Genomic DNA, 20,235 nt, shown 5'->3' with positions numbered 1-20,235 from the left:
AATAAACGTTCCAACAAACAAAAACCAGTATATTGATAGAGCTAAATAGTAGTAAGATAGTGTAAATTGTATAATAAATATGCAATACTCGTCGCCACCATTTTTATATCTACGAAAAAAAGACTCGATTAAAATACTTCTATTTAAAAATGTTTTAATTATAAAAATGCATTATTTTACAACACAAACGTTATATAGTTTTATAATCTGTAAAAAAACACATTTTTAATTTCATAATACATTTTTAAAATTTATTAAGAAATGTTTGCATTATTTGTGGTATTTTATGGCATTGTTATCCCCAGCCCTAAATCTTAATCATATTGTAAACAAATAATATTGTTCTTCTCAAAATAAATGGTAAAATATGATATTGACTTTAATTTTTTTTATTTTTATTTATTCTTATGACAAAATGTCGATTACCCTGAGGCCATATTATGACCTACCCCTCGATTACGCCACTGATCAATTTTCTTAATAAAATAATAAAAAAATAAAATATATATTAACAAAATATAATATATATATATATATATATATATATTAATATATTAAATAATATATAATTATATTATATAATTATGTACCTATAGGTGTACGAACATACTAACATAAATCTTTGTGCGTGCAATTTTTAGATGGAAAGTATTACCACAGCTATTAAGAAATTGAAAGACTTTCGGTTGACAATCAAAAAATTGATGTTAGTTGCATGTGAAAACGCACTGAGAGAATCTGGGTTCACTATCGACGATTCAGAATTTAATAATAACGATAAGGTAACTTTTAACATGGACGTTACACTAGATGAAATGCCGTTCGGACAGCAGCGGTCCAAGCTGAAAGTTTGCAAGAGAATATGTCGTTTTATCACGTGCATTGATTTCTTTTTACAATCAAATTTACACAAGTTCGTCCAAAAACAAATCATACGATTTGAGACAGACGTGTACAAGCACTATAAGTACATTCCTAGTGACGATTTACTAACCGGAACTGACGTTGAAACTGTACTGGAAGGTGATAGGTCTTTAGATGACCCCAAGGTATCGAACAGACGAGCGCTTACTTCTGTTTGATGATATTATAATATTTTATTTATACCTGTCTCAAATTATTGTTATCCCATTAGTCTCCAATGTTCATAGTCGAGGTTTACTTAACAAAAACGGGTATCAAGTTCAATTACTCCCTAAACGATTACACCACGTACCTATCATTTTTAATGGAAGTCTGGAAAACTACAATGGTTACTCACTTCACTCCACTCCTGGATGACGTCGATTTCAACAGTTTTACGTGGTGAGTCTTATAAGTATGGTGTATTGTAAAGTACTTTTGCTATCTACGATCTATCGCTCTGATCAATTGCAATTACGATTTTCTTAGTCCTTCAATCTATGGTAAAACATCCGATCGATTGTGCGGCGACGGACCACCGTTACAGTTTCTGTTTGATATCGACGAAGAATATAAGTGTACTATGGAAAAAATATTAAATTATATCAGTATAAACTTTGAAGCAGTTCGTAAGTACTTAGAACGGGTGGAATACGTTTACAATATCTATAAAGAAAATGAAGACTTGGATCGGGGAATTATTCGAAACGAAACCAGTAAATATAAAATTAAAATTAACCTCTTGTATCAAAATGAATATTGTTATTTTTACAGGCTTGACGAATTTTCGAAAAATGTTAGAGAAATACAAACAGCAACTATACGATGTGAATAAAGTAAATTCCAATCAAATGATAGGCATGTTTTATTTAAAATTCCATTTATTGAAAAATATTGCTAGACCTACCTGTAATTTATTATTAGAACTAGTAGAGGAGACACTGGCCAAGTATGTTATAATAATTTAAGACATTTTTTAATCAATTAGTTATATTTTATGATTAATTTCATTATATAGAGTGGGAAAACAGTTGGTAAAGGAACTATTATTTGAAATAAATGAATCTCTCAAATATCTCTACACCACTCCATCTAACGCCACACAATTTGTAGATTATAAAAAGTTTTTACAAACATATACTAAAAGGGTTCGCATTTAAATAATTTACAATTGAAAAATAAAAAGAATATTTTTAAAGTATTAATCATGTGTCTTCTATTTCAGTTAGAAGAATTAGATGTCGAACTAAATTATATTAAGGAACTTTATGAATTAGCTGAAGAATTTGAAATACCTATTGCTGATGAGGATACTGCTAATTACGATGTTAATAATATTTTTATCATACCTACCTAACTGGACTATTAATTCAAAAATATTCAATAATATTTATTTATAGAAATTCTCGGAAGAACTAACCACTTTACAGATAGAATTTGAGGATATTTATAATGATCAAGATAATCTTGTTGATGGTTTCATCAAAACAATCGATTTACAAATAGCGGACATGCTTCGAGAAGTAGAAAAAATAAATATTGAAGCTCAGGTAATAATAATTTAAATTACTTATGTATATTTTATTTTTTGATTATTTTTTTAGGATCCATGGTTAATTGATATTAATTCAGATGTGGAACAGGTATTAAATACATTATCTCTACTTAGTGAACAATTATCAGAGCTCCAAATAGAATCAAACCTGTATAAGTCTTATCAACGCTATTTTCGCGTGGAGATGACAAAGGTTGATATTTTGACAGAGGCTAGTGAAGCTGTGAGACTCAGAATATTGCTCAGGAATAGTTTAGCCGAATGGGAAAATAACATGTCTGTTTGGGAAACAGACAATTTTCACAATTTAGATGTAGAACAAATCAATACGTTCTTAGCACTAAATTTAAAATATGTAGTGCAATTTACAAAAAATATTCCCGAATGTGAACTCATAAATCTTATTGATGAAAAAGTACATTCTTTTAAGAAAAAAATGTCCATTATAGCAATGTTAAGAAATCCGAATCTTAAGAATCATCATTGGGTAAAAGTTGAGCAGATCCTTGGGACAAAATTTCCAATTAACCAAACGCTTACTCTTAAAATACTTGAAGAATTAGACGTTTTCAGTCATGGTGCTGAGATAATGGAAGTTTCTGGACAGGCAAGTTCTGAAGCAACTTTAGAAGCAATATTGAAGAAAATTGAAGATTCTTGGAAAATAGTAGATTTAATTATACTTCCATATAAAAATACAAATGATATTTTTATACTTGGTTCGTTGGAGGAAGTTCAGTTAACATTAGAAGAAGCAAATATAAATTTGAATACTCTTATTTCATCCAAACATGTAGTAATGATAAGATCAAGAGTTGAAGAATGGATTAAATCTATGGACATTATGAATGACGTTCTAGTAAGTAATTTAGTAATTATATTCTATAATTTATGAATTGTATTTTCAATAAATATGTTTAAGACTGATAATTGTTTGAAAATCTTCTCTATAGACGGAATGGCAAATGTGCCAGAATAATTGGATTTATTTGGAATCAATATTTTCCGCTCCTGACATACAAAGACAACTTCCAAATGAAGCTTCATTGTTTAGTCAAGTAAATAGTTCATGGAAGGCAATAATGCTGAGAGCTGAAAAGAATCCTTTGGCTATAAGCACCTGTACCGATACTGATCTCCTGAAATCTCTCAAAAAAAATAATGAACAATTAGAACAAATCATGTTATATTTAGAAGCATATTTAGAATCAAAGAGAGTTATATTTCCACGGTTTTATTTCCTGTCAAATGATGAGCTCATAGAAATAATTGCTCAAGCACGAAATACTAGAGCTGTACAGCCACATATGAACAAATGTTTCGACGCCATTTGGAGAATACAGTTTAAAAACGACGATAAGGAAGGAAATCCATTAAACCCAGATGAAGAAGATAGTTCACCTACCAACATTATTTCCATGATATCACCTGAAAGAGAAATCGTCAAGTTTGCATTACTGGTTAAAGCAACTGGAAACGTTGAATTTTGGCTAACAAGGGTAGAAAAAGAGATGGTAAATACATTGCGGACACTCATGTTCATAGCCATGGGAGATTATGACAAAAATCCTAGAGAAACATGGGTTTTAGGACACGCTGCTCAGGTTTCAATTTAAACAATTTAACATATTATGTACCTACTGAAAATTGAATTAAAACATTTTTCTTCAGCTAATAATTGCAGTATCTCAGATGAAGTGGTGTCGTGACGTCCACAAAATCTTTAAGATTAACTCTAATATACAAGAAAAATTGGTTGAATTTGAACAAAAATGTTTTAAATTAAGTATCTCTGTCAATAAGTCAAATTGATATAATTTTCTAGTACTAATAAATATTGGGTGTTTATTATTTTAGGACTTAAATAATTTAGCGGCTATGGTTCGAGGACGTTTAACTACACTTCAACGTTCCGTAATTTGCGCATTGATTACGATAGATGTTCACGCGAGGGATATAATATCAACTATGGTAGTCCGTAAAATCAACAGTGATTTAAATTTTGAATGGCTAAAACAGCTTCGTTATTATTGGGATACTGTGGATGGTTGTGTTGCGTGCATGGCCAATGCTCGTTGGCTATATGCATTTGAATACCTTGGTGCATCTCCTAGATTAGTGATCACACCGTTAACTGATAAATGTTACTTGTGCTTGATGGGTGCACTTCAGTTAAATTTAGGTGGAGCACCAGCTGGACCTGCGGGCACTGGAAAAACCGAGACAACCAAGGACCTTGCAAAAGCATTAGCTACACAATGCGTAGTGTTTAACTGTTCTGATGGTTTAGATTATAAGGTAAAAAACACAATGTCTATACATAGTTATGCAGGAAAAAAATTAACGAATCTTTTTGCAGATGATGGGTAAATTCTTCGCTGGCTTGGCTCAATCAGGAGCGTGGTGTTGTTTTGACGAATTCAACCGTATAGAAATTGAAGTGCTATCGGTCATCGCGCAACAATTGATCACTATTATGAATGCAAAATTGAGTAATGCCACTAAGTTCATGTTTGAAGGTCGAGAGATTAGACTTGTGAAAACTTGTGCAGCATTCATAACAATGAATCCAGGATATGCCGGAAGAAGTGAATTGCCAGATAACTTACAAGCTTTATTTAGACCAATGGCAATGATGGTACCAGACTATGGATTAATTGCTGAGGTTATATTGTATTCCGAAGGTTTTGAGTCATCAAAAATGTTGTCTCAAAAAATGGTAAAAATGTATAAATTGTGTAGTGAACAACTTTCTATTCAGGATCACTATGATTTTGGAATGAGGTACCTAATCTAATTAGTTATATTTTTCAAGTATTAAATATAATCACCAACTGTTCTATTATAAAGGGCTGTAAAAAGCGTTTTAGTAATGGCAGGTTCATTAAAACGACAAAACCCTTTCATCAACGAAGATTTAGTATTAATTAGAGCTCTGAGAGATAGTAATTTGCCAAAATTCCTAAAAGAAGACGCTATACTATTCCAGGTAAACAGAATTATTCGTAAAGTGTAAAATTTAATTAGAACTATAAAATAATTTAAATATACAGGGTATATTAAACGATCTATTTCCTGGAATTGTCTTACCAGAACAAGATTATGGAATGTTCCTATCTACAGCCAAAAGTGTGATGGAAAATTATGGCTTTCAAATTGAAGAGTGTATTTATGTAAAAGTTATACAGCTGTTAGAGACCATAATTGTACGGCATGGTATCATGACTGTTGGTCCGACCGGTGGTGGAAAGACCAGTGTTTTAAAAATACTTAGTAAAACATTAACAGAACTTTACAATAATAAAATAGAAGAACAATATTATAGACCTGTGAAAATGTACCAACTAAATCCCAAAGCTATAACTATGAGTGAACTTTACGGTGAAGTAAATCTCCTTACGATGGAATGGAGAGATGGATTACTCGGAAAGTTTGTAAGAGAAACTGTTCAAACAACAAAAGAAATATTTCAATGGGTGGTGTGTGACGGCCCTGTAGATGCAATATGGATCGAGAACCTTAATACTGTACTTGATGATAACAAGCTCTTATGTCTAGCTAATTCAGAGCGCATCAAATTGAGCTCTTGGGTAGGGCTTATAATAAATTATTTCTTTTAAAATATTTCAGTAAAATTATGGTACCATATCATTTGGTAGGTAAGAATGATTTTTGAAGTTGGTGACTTGTCACAAGCGTCACCCGCCACAGTTAGTAGATGTGGAATGGTTTACATAGACGCAGCTGAATTAGGATGGTTACCATACGTGCGCTCGTGGATAAATAGATTAAAAAATGACGCAATTCAAAATAGGCCTGAAATAAAAAAATATCTGTTAACACTATTCGAAACTTATGTCTACGAAGGTTTTTCATTTATTAAAAAGCATTGTCTGGCTCCAATTATACAGGTATAATTCTACCGAAATTGAACTTTGCTGAAAGTGTAAAAAACCTAATTTAACCTAACCTAACACAGATACATTTTAGGTTGAAATTAGTAAAGTGACTATGATGTGTACTATTATTGAATCTCTATTCAGCGACCCTGATAGTTTTGATGCAGAAACAGAAAATTCAAAAGTTCTAAATTATATTTGCCAATCATTTATATTTTCGTATTTGTGGTCATTGGGATCAAATTTAGTCGATTATTCTCAAAATAAATTTGAAAGTTTAGTTTTTAATCAATTTGAAAACCACTCAGAATTTTCAATTTCACCTGGAATTAAATTATTTGATGTGTACCTAAACACGGTAACTAAATCATTTGAAAAATGGGATTCAATTGTTCCAAAATTTGTATATAGTGCAGATACACCTTATTTTGAGTTACTAGTTCCTACAGTAGATAGCATTCGATATGCATATGTAATGCAAAGACTAGTGCAAATGAACCAACCAGTAATGATAACTGGAACAACAGGTAAACAAACATTAAATTTGACTAAATTATAGATCTTGTTATTAATATTATAATTGTATAATTATTGTAGGGGTGGGAAAAACTTCAGTTGCAAATTTAGTTATGCAAAATTTGGCAACCGCGGGTGATTGGATAACCGGAATAATTAATTTTTCTGCACAAACTAGTAGTAATAGAACTCAAGAAATATTAGAATCAAAATTGGTGAAGAAAAAACGGAATCGTTTTGGTGCACCAGGAAATAAACGTTTAGCGATTTTTATCGATGACGTCAACATGCCGAAACCTGAAGTCTATGGAGCTCAACCACCTATTGAATTACTAAGACAACTTTTGGATTGTGGGGGCATGTATGACCGAGATAAGTTGGATTGGAAATATATAGAAAATGTAATATTATGTACTATTTGTGCACCTCCGGGTGGAGGTAGAAATCCATTGACTCCGAGATTCACAAGACATTTTTCTATGATGTTCATACCAACTACAAGCGAAAATGCTATGAGAACTATATTTTCATCCATTTTGGACGGTTTTTTTGAAGAATTCCCACCAGTAATAGCTAATTCGTGTCCAGAAATAGTAGAAGCTAGTATTGATGTATATTTACGTATTTCGGAAGATCTATTACCTACTCCAGCAAAGTCGCATTATGTATTTAATCTCAGAGACTTATCAAAGACCATACAAGGAGTATTGCAAGCAGATTTCGTCACAATACCAGATCGAAAACATTTATTCAGGTATCTTGTAGTCATAACTTATATATCGTCATATAATATAAATTAATTATTTTTCTTACAGACTATGGTATCATGAAACATTGCGTGTGTACCATGATCGTTTAGTTTGTCAAGAAGATAGATCATATTTTCACAATCTTTTACAAAACGTGTGTAATCGTTATTTCGAAACAAAAGTGTTAGAATTTTCAAAATCTGACATAAATCTAACACGGCCTCCTATGTTAGTATTTGGTGATTTCATGAACTCAAGTTCCAATGAGAATCGAATTTATGAAGAAATAACCGATATTGTTAAATTAAAAAAAGTTTTGACTGAAAATTTAATGGATTTTAATATGGTATATAATAAAGATATGAATATCATATTTTTTATGGATGCCATCGAGCACATAACTCGTATAGCAAGGATATTGAGATCTGAAAGAGGAAATGCTTTACTTGTTGGAGTTAGTGGTATGGGCAAACAATCACTGACTAAATTGGCATCACATATTAATAATTACAAGTACGTATTAAACAATAAAAATACAAAAAACATATGAATATAAATATTAAATTTTAAAATATTGTTCCATGTTTAGATGTTTTCAGATAGAGCTAACAAAATCGTATGACCATAGTGCTTTCCACGAAGATTTAGTTAATGTTTATTATAAAGCTGGTGCAAAATTCGAAGACACAACGTTCTTATTCACAGACAATCAAATCGTACAAGAAGTATTTTTGGAAGATATAAACAATATTTTAAACTCAGGTAAAAAATTAAAAATCAATATTAAATTGGATATGAGTTAACAATACACATTTTATAATTTATTCCAGGGGAAGTACCAAATCTGTTTAAACATGATGACCTGGAGAAGGTAATTATTGCCTGTCGATCAGCAGCTACAGAATCAGGAATCAGTAGTGAAAACCGTGACGCAATATTCAGATACTTTATACAAAGAGTACGCTCTAAACTTCATCTCGTAATATCTATGAGCCCAATTGGTGATGCGTTTAGACGAAGATGCCGTTTGTTTCCTTCATTAGTAAACAACTCAACGATAGATTGGTTTGATGACTGGCCAAAAGAAGCTCTTTTATCTGTAGCATATAACAGCTTAGGGATGTTTTCGCAAACAGGAAATTTAAACTTGATTAATAATCTAACAAACATTTGTAACAGTATGCATGAATCAGTTAGCGAAGCGACAAAAAAGTTTTACGAACAAATGAGAAGATACTACTATGTAACACCGAAAAGTTACTTGGAATTTTTAAAACTGTACTTAAAAATGCATGAATTTCAAACCAATAAGATCAAAAGTGAATCTGACCGTATTTCAAAAGGGTTGGGAAAATTGTATGAAACTTTCAATATGGTAGGAGATATGAAAAATAGATTAAAAGCAATGGAACCAATACTATTTGAGAAAAACGAAGCTTCATTGAAACTAATGGAAAATCTAACAATTGAAAAAGCAGGCGTAGATACAGTGCGAGAAGTAGTGCTTGTAGAAGAAGCAGCAGCAAAAATTAAAGCTGATGCTGCACAAGCAATTGCTGAAGATGCACAGAAAGATTTAGCCTTAGCTATGCCAGCAATGATAGCAGCTAAAGCAGCTTTAGAGGCCCTAAACAAAAAAGATATAAATGAACTAAGAGTGTTTAATAAGCCTCCTAAACTTGTTCATACTGTTATGGAAGCTGTATGTCTATTGTTGGAAAAAAAGTAATTGATTAATAATTATTTGATAGGTAAGACTTATATACTTGTTATAATTGGGTATTTTTGATTAGAACTGATTGGGCTTCAGCTAAATTAGTATTAGGAGACAGCAATTTCCTAAAAACTCTACAAGAATATGATACAGATAACATATCAGACAAAATGATTAATCAACTTAAGCCTTACATAGACAATCCGGAATTTGTTCCAAAAAAAGTAGCTTATCAATCCGGAGTGGCAAAATCAATGTGTATGTGGGTTCGAGCCGTATACAGTTATTCTTTAATATTTCGAATAGTTGAACCGAAAAGAAAGAAGTGAGTAATATTATTGTTTAATTATATTTATTAAATTAACTAACTTATTCCAAGTGTCCAAACAGTAGATTGTCAGAGAAATAGTAGTCACAACATATTAAATGAACTATATATATTACTTATTGCAATATACATATAACTACTTACATAGGCGCAATTTGGAGGAGGGTCAAGCGGGGCTTGGCCCCCTTACTTTTATTTAAGCTTCCCAAAATTTTTAAATATATTCATTCTTATATACACCTAATAAAAAAATTATGCGGATCTGTATTGATTTTATAAATTTAGCCCTCCCAAATCAGTTGTCCAAATTGCACCTATGACTACCTACAATGCTAATTTTAGATTTTATTGTTTAAATTACATTACCAAAATTTAAAATACCTATATACAGACATAATACAGTATTATAGTTACAAAAAACATACAAACAAAATGTATTTATTATAATTTCTCAGTTGAAATAAATATTTTACCTCCTATTGTTTTGTTTACAATTTAATATTTCGTTAAAAACGCACGGGCTGGATTATGACCTCCTCAATTAATAACAACAACAATGAATACAAAATATTTGAAGAAGTGGTTATTGAATGTTTTACATTTGAATTACAGTCAACTCGCGATATAACGAATATCGATATAACGAAAATCTTGATATAACGAATAAAACTACCGGTCCCTTGAAAATATCGCGGTATAATATAATTTCGATGTAACGAACTTTCGATATAACGAATTTTTTTCTCGGTCCCTTGAAATTCGTTATATCGCGAGTTGACTGTATAATCATTTATGTTATTATTTGGTCAAATAATTACGATCTCTACAATATTTAATCATATTATATTAAAATAACATTTATTTAATATTAAAATAAATTTTAATTTTAACTTTGAGCTTTCTAATATTTTATTCTAATTGTTTTTTTTATTACTGCAGAATCAATCAAAAATTTTTTTTTTATTTTCAATAAGTAACAAAAGTAATTCTTTAAAACTTAAAAGTTCATAGTACTGATAGTACAGTTAAAAAATCATTTGAAATAATTTCTAAAAAAACTATTAATCAAATTATGAAAACATAAATATAGTGAAATATTTATTATAATTTATTGATTTGACATATTATATCAGATGACAGTTAACAGTTTTAGATCCTGTGTGGAGCTATGAATATTTTTTTATTTTGTGTGTCCGTCATTTTTTTGGAGCAGTAAAAATGATAAAAGGGTCCAACATTTTTCTGAATTAAAAAAAAAAATTAAAGGAAAACTAGAAAATATACACAAAACCAGTTTTTGACTAAATCATTATTTTTTTATTGGTGTAACTCAAACCCGAATAAACACAGAAATTTGTTATGTTCACAAAATATTTATAATATCATTTTCTAAATATTATAACGCTTATTGAGCTTTTCTTACGAAATTCATCGAAATCGCGGATAATTGCCAATAATATAAATATATAAAATAATACAAGATTCCTCACAAGTTTTTCTACCTATAACAAAAAAAAATAGGTATACCGGAAATACATATTTATAAGCGTTTGAACACCTAATTTTTTTGACATTGGATATTTCCTGTACTTAAATTAACTTTTTCTCCTTCATCAATTTTTATATTTTGTTTTAAAAACAAAAAGAAAAAACTGTGAATACTACTAGAAATTTTAATAAAATATGTTTCTTTTACAATTTTTTATAGGTACTCAATACATTTAAAAATATTAAATACATATATATATATTTTTAAATCAAAATATTTTGACTTTTTTGAGCAATTAAGACATTTTCAATTTTCAATTATTTTTTAGTTCGTATTCTAAAAACGTCGATACAATTTATTTGCTATATTATATTATATTTATACTTTTAGACAACAAGAAGCTGAAGGTGAACTTAATATTGTATTAAGAGAGCTACGAGCAAAGCAACAAATGTTAGCTGACGTCCAAGCACGTTTAAAAAAACTTGAAGATACTTACAACGAAAGTGTTTCGGAAAAAAACAAACTTGAACTAAACATAAGTAAAACACAATCGCGATTAAATAGATCCGATTTACTTGTTGAAGCTTTGAGTGACGAACAGCTAAGATGGGAAAATAATATACAAGTTCCTATTTTGTTACATTCTTTACGTTACCTAATGCATTTTAACTCAAATTTAACATTAACTATTTAGATGCTTTCTCAGCGTTTATTGACAGTGACTGGTGACACTATAATAGCAGCCGGGAGTGTTAACTATTTGGGGCCTTTCACAGACGAATATCGTAAAGATATAACTCATTTGTGGCTACAACAATTGACACAATATGAAATAAAACACTCGGCAAATTACTCATTGAGTTCTGTACTAATCGATTCGTTTGAGTTACGTTCGTGGAATATGTGTGGCCTCCCTAGAGATTTGGTTTCAACAGACAGTGCGATAATCGTGACCAGAGCAAGCCGATGGCCACTGATGATAGATCCCCAAGAACAGGCAAACAAATGGATCAAGGCCTTGGAATCAGACAATTCACTGAAAACATGCAAAGGTACGGATTCAGACGTCATGAACATAATCGTTGATGCGGTAAGACTGGGGTACACGGTTTTGATCGAAGGTCTCGAAGAACACATTGATCCCACATTGAGACCCATATTGGAGAACATAACATTTACACGAGTACCTAACTTAATTTGAGAAACATACAACATTTGTCAAAATGACAAATTATTATCAATTGTTATCATTAGGGTGGGCGGCTGTTAATGCGTATTGGTAATACAGACATTGAATATGACGATCAGTTCAGATTCTACATGACAACCAAAATGTCTAATCCACATTATTTACCAGACATATGTATACAAGTTACACTAGTAAATTTTACTGTTACACCTTCAGGCTTAGAAGATCAGTTATTAGTGTAAATAGTACTATAAATCTTTATACTAATTGATATCTTTAAATTATTTATAATATTTGTTTTTCTAGAGACGTTGTGCGATTAGAAATGCCCGATTTAGAAGCAAAGCGGACTGAAACAATTGTGAGTATAAACGACGACAATAATTTATTGAAAGAAATGGAAGACAAGACGTTGAGAATGCTCAATATGTCAAAAGGAAATATACTGGACGATGAAGAACTCATCGAAACACTTAATAACAGCAAGGTAGGACTAAATACATATTTACATATTATGCTAAACATTTTAAATTTTGAGCGGAACGATAAATGATTGGTTTTACAATGATGATGTGTTTTTTTTTTATTTGTGCCTGAAATTACCTTTTAGGACAGTCAAAATGCATCGTTAATTTTTTTTTTTAAGCATTTAAAGTTCGAATTTTGACAAAATACATAAAATCACGAACATGTGCAAATTATTTTGAGTGAGAAATTTATAAAAACTTTTACCGGGAAGTCAAATTAAATTTTATGTGTGTCATCAAGTTAACATTTTTACAATATTGGATATTCAGGAGATTTCTCATGTAGCGATTTTCTTTTTTTTTTATTCAAAAACAAATAGGTAACTGTAGATACTTGAAATGTACACCATATGTTAATTATATAAATTCCTATACTTGATAAAATTTTCAAAATATTTTAACTCGGTTTAACATTTCCAATTTAACATTTCCAATTTAACAATTTTTTAATTTTTTTTTAAGCTCTAGGATAGCTTTTATTGCAGGCCTGGCGTAGTGACTGAAAAAAAATTGTTGTAACAAAATGTTAAAAATATAAAAACATAGTTATTTTATGTTTCGAATTTGGACGAAATTTCATATTTAAACGAAGAAGAATGATAAAATCATTTTTGTACTATATTTTAAAAATATTATTCGTTGCCCATGGGTACTTAAAACTTCTAAGTTATATTATTATATTATACAAATATTAAAAATTCAACTTAACAGGCTACCGTATAAAAAATATTAAAATAACTGAATAAATATAATATAAAATATCCTAGGCTGACAAACTGTTTCCACTCAGCATCGTTTTTCGTATACAATGATATTATATTATCATTGGATTCAAATTTAACACCATCTATTACAGTCACCCACTTGTAAATTGCTGTTCAGAAAAACGACACCCACTTACCCGCTTTTTACTTTTTTAATTTAATGTTTAGGATACGTCTATTATCATCGCCGGGCGTTTAATAGACGCAGAAGAAACGGAACAGTACATCGGTATCGCACGTGAGCGTTATCGAGTGGTAGCTAAACGAGGATCATGCCTTTATTTTGTTGTAGCTCAGCTTTCTGAAATTGACACTATGTATCAATTCTCATTAAATTATTTCAGTTCTGTAAGTTATAATAAAATAATTGTATGTTGCAGTACATCTGAAAACATTATTATTTCATTTTAGATATTTTGCAATGTGATAAAGAACACTGACAAGAAAATGAGAATGGATGTTAAAATGCCCGCCATGATCGAAGATATTACACGGGCCATTTATACAAATGTTTCTAGAGGCCTGTTTGAACGCCATAAATCAATATTCAGTTTCTTGATCAGTGTCAGCATAAATTTGCAATCGGGAAAAATCACAAATGACCAATGGAACTTTTTATTGCGTGGGCCCATAGGAAAAGTAAAAAGAAAAATGACTATTAAGCCAGCGGTGTTTGGATTGACAGAAGACATTTGGAAAACTTTAAACTATATGTCTGAAACATTTGCTACATTTAAACATCTTCCTGAAAACTGCACTGGGCCAATACAAATCTCACTAGGCGAATTTATTCAAGATATTCATTTAGATCACGAAAACAATAACCTGGCAATAAACTGGAATACAAAATTAAATTCATTTGAAAAACTTATGATTATTAAAGCATTCAAAGAAGAAAAATTGATTTTCGCAATTACTAATTACATTAGCACTGAACTCGGAAAAACGTTTATCGAAAGTCCAGGAGTTTCGCTTCATGTATTATACAATGACACGTCTTCAACCATACCATTGATTTTTATTCTTAGTCCTGGTTCAGATCCATTCGTAGCGTTTCAAAAATTTGCAACGGAATTCGGAATGATAGATAAGTTACATGCAATATCTTTGGGTCAGGGTCAAGGACCCGTTGCAGAAAAACTTATAAAATATGGCCAAAAAGAAGGATACTGGATATTTTTGCAAGTAATAATCGTATAATACATAATTTAATAATAGTAATTTAACAAATAAGTACCTACTTTGTGTTTTAAATTTTATTTTCAGAACTGCCATTTAGCTTCATCATGGATGCTTCAAATGGAAAATTTAGTTCAAAATCTAATCGAAAATCCAACAAATATTAAACCTGAATTTAGGCTGTTTTTAAGTTCAATGCCATCAAAAAGTTTTCCTACGTTCGTCCTACAAAATTCATTAAAAGTCACAAACGAACCACCCAAAGGCTTAAGGGCAAATATGAAAAGATCATTTACAGACATAAATCGCAAATTCTTCGAAAACAATGGTAAATGTCGACGTTTTTACTTTAAATGAAATATCTAATTTATTCACGATAGAATTCGGCTCTGATTGGCGGAAAATGGTATTTGGGCTGTGTTTTTTCCACGCTATCATATTGGAAAGAAAGAAATTTGGGTCACTTGGGTGGAACATAGCATACTCGTTTACTGACAGTGACCGTGAATGCGCTAAGCTATTGTTGCATATGTATTGCTTAAATGCAAAAGAAATACCTTGGGACGCTTTACAGTATGTTACTGGTGAGATAAATTATGGAGGCAGAGTTACCGATTCTTGGGATCAAATAACATTGAAAACGGTACTTTTGAATTTCTTTGGTCCTCACACTCTCGAACCGGGTAATAAAAATAACAAATCAATGTTATATACTAAGGTCTATACTTGTATAGTTTTATATACGACTACATCATATTTTGCAGGCTATAAATACTCCAAGTCTGGTACTTACTATTGTCCAGAAGAAGTGAAATGCACCACTGTTGATGAATATCAGCTATTTATTGATAAACTACCGATAATTGAAGAACCGGAAATATTCGGAATGCACGAAAATGCGAACATCGCGTATCAAGTATAAATTTGATTCTAAAATAAAACATTCAATTTTATTTTAATATATTGTTATATAATACGTATATTATAAATATTTGAATGATATAAATATGTAATAATTCCATTTATCAGACTAAAGAAACACAAGAGACATTATTGACAATCATTGAAGCATATCCGAAATCACTAACAGGCACTGCTGGTAAATCAGACGATGAAATCGTTATGGAAATGGCCATTGATATTTCTGAAAGACTTATGAATGCCATAGACTTGAGTGAAGCTCATTCCACAATAATGAATACGGATGATAAAGGAAGATTGCCTTCATTATCTACAGTACTGTCACAGGAGATCGAACGATTTAATAAATTACTTACTATCATTCATAATTCGTTAAATGACTTAAGTAAGGCGATCAAGGGGCTCGTGGTAATGTCTGCAGAATTGGAAGGAGTTTACTTATCGTTCATGAACAACATGGTAGAATATTGAACCTATATATTTTTCAATAGTTTCATCCAATGTCTCATAAACATATAATACATTTTTAAAATGTCACAGGTACCGAAAATGTGGCTGGACAAAGCATACCCCTCATTGAAGGCTTTGGGTAGTTGGGTCAAAGACTTGGCACTTAGGCTAGATTTTATCAATGTAAGTGATATCTGAAAATAACCGTTATATGGAAGTAATGTAATCTTGAAAATTCTAAAATATCTTAGATCTGGATGAAGTTTGGTAGTCCTCCTTCGTACTGGATATCAGGTTTGTATTTTCCACAAGGTTTCATGACTGGATGTCTACAGAGGCATGCTAGAAAATATGCCATACCCATTGACAGTTTGAAAGTTGATTTTGAGCTTACCCAAACCATTCTGGTACAAGAAGAAATCGCCGCTGTGCACGCGGCCACGGCGAAAGAAGATAACAACGCTTACAAAGGCTTAAAAAAACTGGAAGACGGCGTTTATGTGCACGGTCTGTATCTGGACGCCGGCCGCATCGACTTGACCACCGGCCTTTTGGTCGATCCCACTCCCGGTAATATTTCAATTCAATAATCAAAAATTAAAAATCTTATCGGAGCTACAAAATTCTACAATATTCATGTATTATTTCTGATGATTCAAGGTGACCTTTATCCTCCACTGCCCGCTATACGGCTAGTACCCACTGTCAATTTGGACGAACAAACTTTGAGGTACGATTGCCCTCTGTATAAAACTTCAGCCAGAGCTGGGGTTCTTTCGACCACTGGACATAGTACTAATTTTGTAATTGCCGTATTGTTGCCGACCGAATTTCCGCAGAGCTATTGGACCCTCAAAGGCACCGCTCTTATCACACAATTAACAAATTGATTGGTGTAATAGTATATTATTGTGTATTTATATTGCGTTTGTTTACTTTAAACGCGCAACAAATTATATATATATAATCATTTTGTTTTATTCTCTTACTATAAATTATTTATAATGTATTATTATAATATATAATCCATTCGTTACCGATATTCTCGCAAGGGCTCTTATTATGTAAATTTCAGAGGAGGGCCAAAGTTAAACTAAATTTCGAAACTTATTTATATCATTTGAAATAGGTATATGTACTTGGTTGGTTTTTCTTGAAAAAGTTTGAGAAAGAAAGAGTACGTAATTACGTAAAAATTAAGAGGATTGGTGGCGGACAGTTTTAAAAGTGTTCAAAATAATCCATTTTCAAATTGCATGCATGTGGGTCTTGTAAAATGTGTTCGTATTCGTAGTAAATGATTATTAGTGTGTGTGTGACCGTGTGTAAATAGCGGAACACTTCCGCACACGCATATACAACTCAATTACTTGGCGTTGCGTACGTGAATGGTAAATAATTTATGCTCATTTGTATGTGATTTTTTTCCATCCGAACTGATCTGAATTCGTTATCATGTCTACTTGAGATCAATCAGTCCCCATTTTAAGATTTCTGATTCCAAATAATCGACGCTTTAAAATTCCTATATTTTAGAATATTTAAACTATATTTATAGGAATTGCAATAAGGGTTGAAATTGGGAAAAGTGGACTGATCGATCTCAAGTAGACATAATAATGAATTCAAATTAATTATAAAAATATTATGTTATAAATACTATGCTTTGGCTAAAATAATCGCCGCCAAACCACTTAATTTCAACAACACTGTAAAGGGTCGAATGCAAGACATTATTTAAATATTGTATTATGATTATTAAAATACTAATGGGAATATAACGATTGTTAATTTTATGATAAGCAACCGTATGGTGTTAATATCTGTATAAATAATATTATAGTATTTGTCTCGAAGGGTATTATTGCGGATCTTTGACCTATTAACTAGTTAAATAAATTATTATCAAATTTACGAAAAATAAAATTATTATTCTTTTTTGTACTGATCAGCGTCACAGTTGTGGTCATAAGTTCATAACACTGAGGTCTGAGACAATCACAAACATGAAACAATCAATAATTATTGATAATTTAGTACTCATAGTCCATACTCTGTTTAACAAACATAAGTCACAATTGTTAATTGAAAAACAAAATAATATTATACAATAAAAATGGTGGGCAAGTGAGTACTGCGGTAACCGGTCAATTCGGTGAAATCCATTTCGGCGAATCTTTTTCGGCGAACGGTTATATCGGTGAATGGACGTATCGGCGAACGAATATATCGGCGAATGGATATATTTGCAAAACCACAAAACCAAAATCAGTCAAGGCACTTAATTATACCATGTACAATTTAACGTAACTAATAACTATATTGAAATAATATATAATATATTGCACTTACTGGGATGGCCAGAGGCGAACCTATTTGGTGGGGTCACAATACCCCATCCATCCCTTTAAATATTTTGTTTCATTAATTTTTCAGTTGACCATTAATTAAAAAATGAATAACTCTACATAATGGCCTGTTGATTTGAAAAAAAACTGTGATAGTGATGTTGATTATGTTAAGTTTAGGGTGAGGATTATTGTAAATTTAAAATAGGTAAATAATGAATGCAATTAAAAATTCAAAAATGTTCTCAATTTGTATGAAAAACTTACACTTAACTTTACACCTATCCTAATAGATAGGTACCTAATATCATTGAGTATACTATACTCATTACTCAATGCTAATATGTACCTAATAAGCAATAATTATAATTAGTAAGTACCTAATATTACAAAAAAATTTAGTTTCACTGATAATAAACATTCAAATTCACGAAAATTTCGAAATTATATTTCAATTATTTTAACAAAATATTACGTTCAAATATTTAAGCTACTTATGTTTAAATTTAACCAATTTTTACATAAGATAACCAAGATTTTCAAATTGACTATGCCCTTGTAAGGTTAATAATATTTTTTAAAAGGTGGGAAAGTGGGTGTTGCTCTGCTATACAGTAGGTTACAATAAGTGAGTCACTGTAATGGATGGTGTTAAATTTGAATTCAATGATATAATGTCATTGTATACGAAAAACGATTCTGATCGGAAATGGTTTGTGAAACCTAGGATATTTCATATTATATTTTTATTGTTATTATTAATATGGTAGCTGATTAAGTTAATATTGTTTATTATTATTATATTGTATTATATTATATTTTATTGTATTGTATTATATAGTGCATTATTATATTATATTATTGTATCATTTTTATTTGTTATTTGTTCATTAATGGGTTCATACATTTATTTGTAGGTATATAATAATATACTTAAGAAGTTTCAAGTACCCTCAAATAATATTTTAAAATATAACACAAAACTAAAATCGTTCTTCTTCGTTTAAATATCTTATTTCGTCCAAAAATTAAATAATCATTTTAGATCATGAGTGGAACGATGAATGTATTAATTTTACAATGATGTGTGTTTTTTTTTTTTTTTTTGTGTCTGTCATTACCTTTTAAGACAGTAAAAGTGCTTGGATTTTCTTCAACAGTATTTTTTCTGATAGGAAAGTGAATCTAGTTGGTACTTTAAGGGGTTAAAATTTTTCCAGTAGTTTTCAAAAGCGCCGTGAAAAACAAAAGAAAAATTAAGAAAAAACGGGAATTTTTACGCAAAATCTACTTTGCTTTTAAAACAAATGACCGTAGATACATGAAATTTTCACTGGTTGTTTATATTTTCATTTTCTATACATGATAACATTTTCAAAATATTTTGATTTATTTTGAACTATTTAGGGACATTTTCAGTTTCCAATTTTGTTAGTTTTTTTTTTCTATGAATGTCAATAAAACTTTATTTGTTGAGTAAAAATACTTGAACATTTAATACAAGGCTCTTACTATATTTTTACAATGACATTTGAAAAATATTAAAAATTCTTAGTCACAGTTACTTTTTGTTAGCATTTAAAGTTCAAAAATTTACAAAATATGGAAAAATCTTGAATTGAGAATTCATAAAAATTTTTCTTTTTAAATCTAAGATTTTAAAATGTAATACAAGATTCCTTATAAGATTATCTACCTTTA

At 30.5% G+C, this 20,235-nt stretch overlaps 1 protein-coding gene across 1 annotated transcript; it reads left to right on the top strand.

Annotated features, from left to right (window-relative positions):
* Nucleotides 1–3,422: 3,422 nt before the first annotated feature.
* Nucleotides 3,423–17,888, top strand: LOC100165566 (dynein heavy chain 6, axonemal). Its single transcript, XM_029485220.1, has 26 exons — nt 3,423–4,062; nt 4,130–4,252; nt 4,316–4,756; nt 4,818–5,242; nt 5,309–5,447; nt 5,512–6,076; nt 6,137–6,369; nt 6,449–6,884; nt 6,955–7,627; nt 7,689–8,135; nt 8,212–8,384; nt 8,453–9,347; nt 9,416–9,661; nt 11,544–11,781; nt 11,851–12,339; nt 12,411–12,583; nt 12,652–12,832; nt 13,805–13,984; nt 14,048–14,821; nt 14,903–15,143; nt 15,196–15,498; nt 15,580–15,731; nt 15,845–16,195; nt 16,277–16,369; nt 16,438–16,756; nt 16,847–17,888. Exons 1-26 carry the CDS (start codon nt 3,424–3,426, stop codon nt 17,074–17,076), a joined length of 9,159 nt encoding a protein of 3,052 aa, XP_029341080.1. The 5' UTR covers nt 3,423; the 3' UTR covers nt 17,077–17,888.
* The last annotated feature ends 2,347 nt before the right edge of the window (nt 17,889–20,235 follow it).

This window comes from Acyrthosiphon pisum, chromosome X (genome assembly GCF_005508785.2).
Source record: "Acyrthosiphon pisum isolate AL4f chromosome X, pea_aphid_22Mar2018_4r6ur, whole genome shotgun sequence".
Lineage (NCBI taxonomy): Eukaryota > Metazoa > Arthropoda > Insecta > Hemiptera > Aphididae > Acyrthosiphon > Acyrthosiphon pisum.
Note: the sequence above shows the minus strand (reverse complement) of the source record. Positions and strands in the feature narration are given on the sequence as shown.

What these genes read in the sequence shown, in the direction of transcription:
- LOC100165566 (XM_029485220.1), top strand. Translation starts at nt 3,424, where the DNA reads ATGTGCCAGAATAATTGGATTTATTTGGAATCAATATTTTCCGCTCCT. An exon ending in TGTCTATTGTTGGAAAAAAA is followed by an intron (nt 9,348 to 9,415) that starts GTAATTGATTAA and finishes ATTTTTGATTAG; the next exon opens with AACTGATTGGGCTTCAGCTA. An exon ending in GATGGGAAAATAATATACAA is followed by an intron (nt 11,782 to 11,850) that starts GTTCCTATTTTG and finishes TTAACTATTTAG; the next exon opens with ATGCTTTCTCAGCGTTTATT.